Source organism: Megascapheus bottae, chromosome 17, assembly GCF_031878675.1.
Source record: "Megascapheus bottae isolate mThoBot1 chromosome 17, mThoBot2.hap1, whole genome shotgun sequence".
Classification (NCBI taxonomy): Eukaryota; Metazoa; Chordata; class Mammalia; order Rodentia; family Geomyidae; genus Megascapheus; species Megascapheus bottae.
The window spans coordinates 19,109,086-19,119,222 of record NC_143525.1 but is presented as its reverse complement, the minus strand read 5'-3'; the positions used below and the strand labels follow the sequence as shown (position 1 = coordinate 19,119,222).

General features: G+C 49.5%; 1 protein-coding gene across 1 annotated transcript; it reads left to right on the top strand.

Annotated features, from left to right (window-relative positions):
* Positions 1–284: 284 nt before the first annotated feature.
* C1ql1 (complement C1q like 1) lies at positions 285–8,666 on the top strand. Its single transcript, XM_090350110.1, has 2 exons — positions 285–881; positions 6,220–8,666. Exons 1-2 carry the CDS (start codon positions 285–287, stop codon positions 6,397–6,399), a joined length of 777 nt encoding a protein of 258 aa, XP_090206236.1. The 3' UTR covers positions 6,400–8,666.
* The last annotated feature ends 1,471 nt before the right edge of the window (positions 8,667–10,137 follow it).

The window sequence follows — 10,137 nt, the reverse complement described above, 5'->3', positions numbered from 1 at the left end:
CGAGGCGGGAGGCGGCGGCCGCCTCACACTGTCCGGCCGCGCAGCGGGAGGGAGGCGTGAGGCTGAAGTCGCCGGCTGGGCTCCGCAGCGCAGCCAGCGCAGCGCGGCGCCCGGGTCCCGGCCCCATGTCCGCAGCCCCGCTGGACCTCCCTTGAGCGCGGGCACTCCGCCCGCGCCCCCTGCCCGCCGGCACCATTGCCCCGACGGCGCGGCCGGGTGGCCCGGCTCTCCCCAGGCTCCGCGCGGGCCGGAAGACACTGCTGGCAGCTGCCGCGGGCGTGGTGATGCTGTTGGTGCTGGTGGTGCTCATCCCCGTGCTGGTGAGCTCGGGGGGCCCGGACGGCCACTATGAGATGCTGGGCACCTGCCGCATGGTGTGTGACCCCTACCCCGCGCGGGGCCCCGGCGCCGGCGCGCGGCCCGACGGCGGCGACGCCCTGAGCGAGCAGAGCGGCGCGCCCCCGCCTTCCACGCTGGTGCAGGGCCCCCAGGGGAAGCCGGGCCGTACGGGCAAGCCGGGCCCCCCCGGGCCTCCCGGGGACCCGGGTCCTCCGGGTCCCGTGGGACCGCCCGGGGAGAAGGGTGAGCCAGGCAAGCCAGGTCCTCCGGGACTGCCCGGCACCGGGGGCAGCGGCGCCATCAGCACGGCCACCTACACCACGGTGCCACGCGTGGCCTTCTACGCTGGCCTCAAGAACCCTCACGAGGGTTACGAGGTGCTCAAGTTTGACGACGTGGTCACCAACCTAGGCAACAACTACGACGCGGCCAGCGGCAAGTTTACGTGCAACATTCCCGGCACCTACTTTTTCACCTACCATGTCCTCATGCGCGGCGGCGACGGCACCAGTATGTGGGCAGACCTCTGCAAGAACGGCCAGGTGGGCCAGGACGGGCATGGGGCTGGCCTGGGGGCAGGGCACCTAGGAGCCCGGGGCAAATGCCTACCCCGGTGGGAGTCGACGGGCACCCCAGGCAGGCGTAGGTGGAAGCCCCAAAGTGGCCCTCTAAAGCATCAGCGATCAGCAGGCACCCCCGACTCCTTGGTTTCAGGGCGCTAGCTCTAAAGCAGATACTGCTGGGCACCCGCGGGGAGGAAATGGGGGAGATAATAACCCAACCAAGCCAGAAGAGCGGAGGGCTCTGGGGCGCGCGATCTGGCTCTGGGCAGGTGGATTTTGGCCATATCTACTGAGAGCCCATATTCTAGCTGACGCCCACGAGTGATTGAGGGAAGAACAAGGCTCCAGGGCATGGGGCAGGAAGACGCAGGCTCTGCGCCCCGCGGGCGCTAAGACGCGGGGGTGCGCACTGGCGGAGAAGGCGAATGGAAGGAAATGTTTCGGGCACAAAGGCAGAGAGGGAGTCGGGCGCGCAAAAACCTTAGCTGCAGTACATCGCCTGCCCAAGAGAAGGGACTTTAGGACTGATCTGACATTCTGCATAATCCGAGAATGCAAATCCCCTTCCCTCTGTGCTAGAGCTACCTAGCTCAAAAAGGCAGCCTCCAGGGAAAAGTTTTTCCTCCAAAGGCGGGGCAGAGAGATGGAAATTCCCTCCTCAGGGTCTTCCAGGTTCAACTCCTCCTCTCCATCCTAGTATGTGGTGATCCTGTTTGTTCCCTAGATTGCGCGGGGATTCTGATACTGGGACTGCCTATGAGCAGTGCTCTCTTCAGAACCACCCAGGAGGGGACAAGATGAACCTAACCCTGTTCCAGAGTGACAACCCTACCTCCCTTTCTACTGCTCCCAGATCTTGGTGGCTTGGAGGTGCCAGGGGGCGTGGCCATCGTAGTCATTTTCTTAGAAGAAGGGACACCAAGTCAGACTAAATCTGGGCTAGTGAGAGGTGGTGCCATTGAGACCAAAGACATGGTCTCACATGTCACTACCCTGACAGTCTGCTTACCTTAGGGTCTGTTAGGCTTGGAGGATTTAGCAGTCCACACAAAACCTCTGGGGTGGAATCAGTCCCTTTTTCTCTTTCTTCTGCTCTGTAGGTTTCTCTGACACCCTTTCAATTCTGCCTCTCCTTTCTGCTCATGTCCATCTCCTTCCCATGTCAGACAATCCTGTATGTCTCTCACTGGCTTTCTCATCTCTCTCCTCTAGTCTACCACTCCCCCTCCCTTCTTTGTTAATGATGTGTCTCTTTTCCACTTGTATCAGGCCTCCTGATATCTCTCCTCTTTGTCCTTGGTTCCTGACCAAATGGGAGATGCCAGTATCCAGCAAGTACTCATTCTGCAGACAGTCCTATGATTCTCCTTATTAATCACAAATAAGGGATACAGCAATGTCACCTTCATTCATGGAATTTCTTTCTTCACTCAAAGTTTTGGCTGGCAAAAAAAGCTGAGGTTTTAAGACCTAGGGTTTGTCTGGATAGGGAAGCAGTCAATAAGCCATCATTGGGCCCTAGACCTTGTACTATCTCAGGTGGCAAAAAGGGCCTGAGAGATGAAGAGGAGGCCTCCTAGATGGCCTCTTACTTCAGTTACCAGGAGGTGAAATTGTCCCCAGGCCTCTTCTTTGGCCTGTAGTAGAAACTGTGCAGTGGAAACAGTGCTTGCTGAAGGGACTCCCAAGATGAAGGACCACAGGCTACTAGAAATTGATGGAATTGGCTAGCATTTACAAAGACTTGTTTTTTCCTTCAGTGGTACTGGGGTTTGAACTCAGGAATTCAAGCTTCCTAGGCAGGCACTACTACTGAGCCAAGCCTCCACGGAGACAAATAGTTTGTTACTTAGGACTACCCTCTCCAAACAAAAACATGTCAGCAACAATGAGAGTTATAGCCTCATCTCTCACATCCTCTTGTGACTTCTAGGTGCTCATAGGTTCATTTGACCCTCCCAGTCATTCCACTTTAGTTTGGAGCCCTCCTAAGAAGTGGATTTGTGGCTTAGGTCTATTTGCCCAGTAGGACTTCAAGGCCTACTAGGGCAGTACTAGTATAGTAACATACCCCAATGTGTAAAGGTAGGCTAGAAGCCCAAGTGGTTACTCCCCAAGATAGGTAGTCTGGAAGAGTGGTTCAACATGTATAGACCAACCTGACAGAGCGGAAAGATTGATGATAGATCTGGCCCATAGGTGAGGAGACATCGCTAGGGAGAAAAATACATGGTCAAGTGTAAGGAGACTATAAATGGCTCAGAGGTAAAAGAGGACATTTCAGTAAGTAGCGAAAACAATGATAGGACTGGACAATGGATGAGAATGGAAAAGAGGAGTCTCATCTTCCATGCCTTTCAGATCTACCACTGGCTTGGTGTGCCTGTCTTCCTGTCTGTACAGAGGATTCCAGAAGTTCTTTGGGAAAGCAGAACCAAATCTGACCTTTTCTTGGGGCAAGACGAGTTAGAGAGGGAAGCTGCCATCTTCATGCCTAGTAGTGCTGAGATTCCTTGTCTGAGGTTCACTGGCCCTCCCCCCCCAGGATTAGCTCTGAGTCAGTACCCCTCAGTGTGCTGGCACCACACACTGGTCATTAGGACATGAGGAGCCTGAGGAAAGGGCTTTAGGTTGGGCAGTGTTGTGGGTGAACTAAGCTGCCCAAAGCCACCTTCATATTCAAATGAGTCAAGACAGTACACAAAACTGATAAACTGGGCTGGGGTAAATACCGGGGCTTGTGGCAGAATGCTGTTTGGCAAAGGAAGGGATTTGGGGAAGCCCTTGTCCAAACTGGCGTAGGCTTATTCAACAGAGTCCAACTAAGCTTCCCTGGTGGCAGATCCTCCACTATCATTCTTAGCTCCTATTGACTGACTTTCAGAGCACAGTGCTTGGACAATGTATGAAAACACAAGTGTCTATCAGGGATCAGGCTGGCTGCCTGTGAGAATTATACCTACACATTCAAACCTCCAGCCTCAATTTGGGACAAGGACACAGTCCTCCTCAACCCAATTCCTCTGGTGATACCACTGCCTCAGTTTCCCCTCCTGACACCTGGAGATATTTTGACAATGGTCTGGCCTCTCCTCCCCGCCCCCCCACGGCCCTGTGATGATCACAGACCTGCTTTCTGCTTCCATGGCAACTTCAATTCCCCCACCTTCCCTTAGGCTCCCAGGAGGAACCAGATGCCTCATTCACTTCCAGTCTTGGGCAGAGAATTGGGACCCCTGGGTTCTGTTCCTGGATCCCCTACTGTCTGAAGTTGGGAGGGCATAAATTCTCCCTGCCTCCATGGATAATTAGGATAATTACAGCAACAATCATGGTGATGAATAAATAATAAACAAGCATAACAGTTCTGATGCCTGTCACATCACCAGGAGATTCCTGATGACAGATGACTATATTCTAATGTATTTGGCTATTAAGGAGCACACTGTTTTAATGAGTTAAGGCTAAATTAATCTGGGTAATAAAAATAATTGTTATTAGTAGTAATTTATTAGCAAAGATAATGAAATACATGTATAATAATAAATACTACCAGGATTAGGGCCCAGGGAACAATACAGTAGTTGGCTGCTTGCTTTCAGCTCTTTAGTAAGTAGCTTAAAGACACATCAAGATTTAAATTTTCTTTTTCTTTGCCATCTAAAGGCTTTTATAAAGGTAGAAGTTGTGGTATGAGTTCTGACACAGACTCTACCCTGATTTTGTTCCCTCCCACCTTTAGCTGGACTAGGAATTTTCCAGCTAATGGAACCAAACCTAGGGAGGTGTTGAGGGAAGACAAAGAGCTGGTAGGATCTTGGATTTGGCGAGGCAGGGGGTGGGGAGAGATTACAAATATGTTGAGTCCTGTTCATTGTGGCATTACTGCTGAGTCAGTATCTACAGTTCTACCTCCAGACCAATGGAAAAATATAGGCCCTTCCTCTAATTGGGCTTGGTTCAGTCCTAGGATAGGCAGCAGGATGGAAAGCTGCCTTTGGAGAAGGAGGCAGGCTAGAGAGGGGATGGGGAGAAGCCTGGCTGAGAACTTGATTCGATTCTGTGCAATCTCCCTCATCACAAGCCATGATCCAAAAGATGTCTCTATTCTCCTTCTCTACCCAAGATATCCTAGGCAGGTCCCAGATTCTAAGGCTGAGGCATCACATTGCCTTAGCTGTTTGAGAGGAATGTCCACAGGTAATTTAGCCACACCACCACACATCTTCAGCATCTTGTGATAGAGCTGCAAAAAGTGACAATAGGCTTCCAATCCAAATGTAAGCATCTCTCATGCCCGCCTGCCTGCCCATCCCTCCTGAGAACAAGGACAAGCAAGGATGTCTGCTTAGACTAAGAATTGCAAATGGATGTAAGGCCCTGATTCCCTTCTTCCCGCTCAGGTCCTCTGTGCCCTTATGTGATGACAAGAGGAGCTGCAAGTTCTCTGGCCAAAGTAATAGTCACAGAGATATGGCTATAACTTCTAGGCCAGTTTAAGTCTTGGGAGGGGAAAGAGTTACCTGCCAGGACTTCTCACTGTCCTTGTATAAGAGACTCAAATGCAGTTTTTAGATAAGGAGAGCTTAGTCCCTGGATCTGAGGTGGTTGCCTATTAACATCCTAGTATTGGTTCAGCTGCTTAACCAGTGGTGCTAGGGTGCATGCTTTTGTCCATTGACAGATAGAAGCACAAGTGGGTGTGGCTTAAATATAAGGCAGCATTATTATTAAAGCAGAAAGGAAGACATGCTGTACAGAGAGGGAAGGACTTCCAGGCTGGGCTATAACAGGAGGTACTGAGGCCGGGAGTTTGGCCTAGTGGTTAAAGTGCTTGCCTAGCATGCATGAAGACCTGGGTTCGATTCCTCGGTACCACATACATAGAAAAAAGCCAGAAGTGGTGCTGAGGCTCAAGTGGTAGAGCTCTAGCCTTGAGAAAGTCCAAGGACAGTGCTCAGGCCCTGAGCTCAAGCCCAGGACTGGCAAAAAAATTAAAAAATAAAAAAAAAAGAGGAGGTACTGAGGTTCTCAGAAGCCCAGGTGGGAAGACCTGCTATAGTTGAGGAGGAAGATCTACCTGGACTCCAAATTTTGACCCAAACAAGCCTTGCTCTAGAATTGAAGGCTTCCTCATTTCTTCTTCCAAACGTGTTGTGTATAGTAGGAGGGGTTGGGGTAAGAATGTCATGGAGAAGCAGCTGAGCTTCCAGAGGGGCTGAAGCTCCCTGCCATGTGGTCACCTTACCTCCGTCCCCTCTCATTCCCTACCCTCATTGCCCCCACTACCCATTCCTGCCCCAACCCCATCCGGCAGGTACGAGCCAGCGCCATTGCCCAGGATGCAGACCAGAACTATGACTACGCCAGCAACAGCGTGATTCTGCACCTGGATGCAGGCGATGAGGTTTTCATCAAACTCGATGGAGGCAAAGCACATGGCGGCAACAGCAACAAATACAGCACTTTCTCCGGCTTCATCATCTACTCTGATTGAGCCCTGGCCATCGCTCTCCATCCTCTGCTCCTCATCCCCCCCAGGATCCTTTCCCAGGAGAGGCAGACACTAATCTATCCCTTACCCACTCCTGGTTGCCTGACTCTGGCCACCAAACCTCCCTGGCTGAGAAGCCCCCAGCTCCCCAACAACCACCTAGGCTATCGCAAAGCCCCTGGCAGTAGATGTCCTAATCCCTCGGAGGCTGGATGACTGCAAGGCCCCAGCCCGCTCTGTATGTTTGTATAATAGGACTATTTATTGCCCACCCTAGCCTGCTAGCCAGCACCAGCACAGGGTGGCAGGGTGTGTATGTGTGGGTATTGGCAGGTTGTTTTCTGCACTGCGATAAGCTGCCCTTTCTGAGGGTAGTTGAGGGGTTGTAGCTTCCTAACACGGGAAAAACTGGCTCAACTTTGCCCCGTCTGACCAAAATTATAATTAAAAAAAAAAAAAGATTTCCATCCTGCAGGGGTTTCAGTATGTTCCCTGAGAGGAATATAAGAGGGCACCATGATCCTTGCCCTCTAGATTGGGAAAGTGGTCTGTGGCAAGCTTCTGGGGACAACCATATCAGAGTCAGAGATCCTCTAGGAGGAGAGAGGGCAAAAAATCCTGCGACTCACTAAAGCCCAAGTGGGCCTGGGCACCTGGAATGGAAGCAGCTCAGTTACATCATCTTCCATGATGGAAAAGTTCCGTTTTTGCAATGCTGAAAGTGGCACCAGCATTCTCAAAGCACAGGCAGTCCTTAAGCTAGGAGACCTAGGGTCTCCTCCCTGTGACACTGTGTGTGATCCTGGATCAGTCACTTCTCTCAAACTAGTGTTGAGTTAGTGATGGGCATTTTAGAAGGAGCAAGCTTTACACTAAAGGCTAGTGACCTTGGGCCAAGTACCTCACCTGGGGCCTCAGTTTTCTCATCAATAAAACATAGATAAGGAGAACTTACCTTGCTTGAGGATTAAAGAATAATACTGTATGTGCTCAATAAACATAACTTATTATTTATACATCACTTTAGTGTTGGCAAAATGCTTTCAAGTATGTTATCTTAAGTTTCCCCCAAACATCCTGGAGAGTGGAGGGGTGTATTTGCTCTCTAGGAAGGTTAATGTAACATAGTTGCCAAGTCTTATGGTTGCATTTGAATCTAAGACACATATTGCCTTCTTGCCATGGCCACTGTTCTTTCTTCCAAATAGGGGACCATGGCAAGAATACAGGACTTAAATAATCATAGCTAATGCTTAGCTGGCATCCACTGTGCTAGACACCATGTAACTATTTTCTGGATATTTTCTCATGGATCTGTGAGAAGTAGATCCGTGGGAGATGAGCTCATGCCTTTTAACACAGATGCTGTTATTTTGTCCATTCTATTTATTTTTGTATTTGAGATGAGGCCTTGCTATCTTGCTCAGCCTCCTGCTTTGGCCTCCACAGTGGTTGGAACCATAGGTGAGCTTAACCATGCCTAACTGATTTATCCCTTTTACTTAGGAGAACTGGGGATCAAAGCCTGAGTCTTACGTGTGCTAAGTAACTGCTTTACCACTGAGCTACATCTTCACCATTTTAGATGAGGAAACTGAGGCTCAGAGAGGCTACATAACTTGCCAAGATCACATAGATAGGAACCAACAAATGCCAGTATTTGAACCAAAGACCCAGTATATCATATGTCATAAAGAGCTAGGATTTCCAAAGCAGAATTGAGGCTGGCATTGGGGCAGCCCAGACCTGAAGAGGCCTCATGTCTTTATAAGCATCTGCTCTGGGCGGCAGCCATGGAGTGAGACTTTTGGAGACTCCAAGGCTTTACATTAAGGTCCCATCTGCCTCCCTAGTCTGGCTCAGCAGGAGAGGCAGGAAGGAGGGTCAGCCTCTCTCCTGGTTAGATCCCATGTATGGACCCTTGTCATGGCTGACTGACCTGAATGACTTCCTTTATTCTCCCTTCTCTCCCCTGTTTTCAAAACTACCAGCTGTGGCCATTTAATAAAATTAGTGTAATGCTTGTTCCTTCCCTGTGGGGTCTGGAGATTGAAATCTGCGGGTCCCCACAAACTCAATAAAACCCCTGGCAGGTCTGGCTAGAACTGAAGTCTCCATGGGAAGAGTGATTAGATTAGAAGGTACTCCTCCTGCCCACCGAATGCTGCCCACAGCTGCCTGTGATTCTTTAATAGCCACATTGGCCTGGAATTACCTAGCTGCCACAGCTGAGGGGGCTTCTACTCTCATCCCAGAGGCCACAGGACTGGTCCAAGACCTCTGTAATAATAATAATAATAATAATTAATAATAAAAGCATGTTAATGATTTCTGCAGTGAGTGCCTGACTACCTGGCTTACTTGTTTTTCTTTTAGGTATCATGTTTATTTTTGCAGATGAGGAAATGAGAGTCTGAAGAAAATTCATGACTTACCCCATGGTCATGGAGTAAGTTTAAGTCACAGTTGGGACTAAACTAAAGATACTTTCTTCTTAAAAAAAAATTAAAAAAACTTCTAGGGAGAGGGGTCAGTCGCAGAGCTTGAACTCAGGTCCTGAGTGCTGTCCCTGAATTTCTTTTGCTCCAGGCTAGCACTCTACCACTTTGAGCCAGTTCCATTTCTAGTTTGGGGCTGGTTAATCGGAGTTTAAGAGTCCAAATTTTCCTGCCCTGGTTGGCTTTGAACTGTGATCTTTTGAACCCTAGCCTCCTGAGTAGCTATGATTACAGGCATGAGCTACCATTACCCTGCTGAAAAATTATTTCTAAGTAATTGTATAAGGGAGCTACCCTTCAACAAAGCAGTTTATAAATACAATGTATCTTGTTCAGTAGCATTCCTTCGCATGTTTTTGGTGGAATTAGAGTTGAACTCAGGGCCTAGAGCTTGTTAGGCACTTGAGCCATGACTCTAGTCCAATCTTTTTTTTCAGTTTTTTGGTGCCAATTCTGAGGCTTGAACTCAGGGCTTGGGCACTGTCCCTAAGCTTCTCTGGCTCAAGGCTAGTAATAAACCACTTGAACTACAACACTACTTCTGGCCTTTTCTGAGTGGTTTATTGGAGGTAATAGTCTCATGGACTTTCCTGTGGGGGCTGGCTTCAAACTCAAGATCCTCAGATCTCAGCCTCCTGAGTAGCTAGAATTATAGGCGTGAGCTACAAGCATCCAGCTTTATTTTATTTATTTGTTTGTTTGTTTATTTATTTGTTTGTTTGTTTTGCCAGTCCTGGGCTTGAGCTCAGGGCTTGAGCACTGTCCTTGGACTTTCTCAAGGCTAGAGCTTTACTGCTTGAGCCTCAGCACCATTTCCGGCTTTTTTCTATGTATGTGGTACTGAGGATTCAAACCTGGGTCTCCGTGCATGCTTGACAAGCTCTCTTACCACTAGGCCAAACTCCTGGCCCCCCAGCTTTATTTTTCTGCCTTAAGTTGCTAGGAGTGTCCTACACAGCCAGATGTTAGGTAACATCCTAGCTACCATGCAATCTACTGGGAAATGCTCCTCCCATGAAACGGCTGTTCCCTAAAGGCAAAATCTGTTGTTACCCCCACCCCCAGACTTGGGGACACTTGAAGGTAAAAACTGTGTATTCATCATCAGATAGGGAAGGCAAGTTGTGTGTCTCCTCCATTAGTCTAGGGGAACTTAAAGAAAAAGACTATTTTCTCCTTAGATTGTGAGCTGCTTGGTTGCATCTCCACTGCAACCAAGGATTTGTGGGTTCCTTTAAACAGA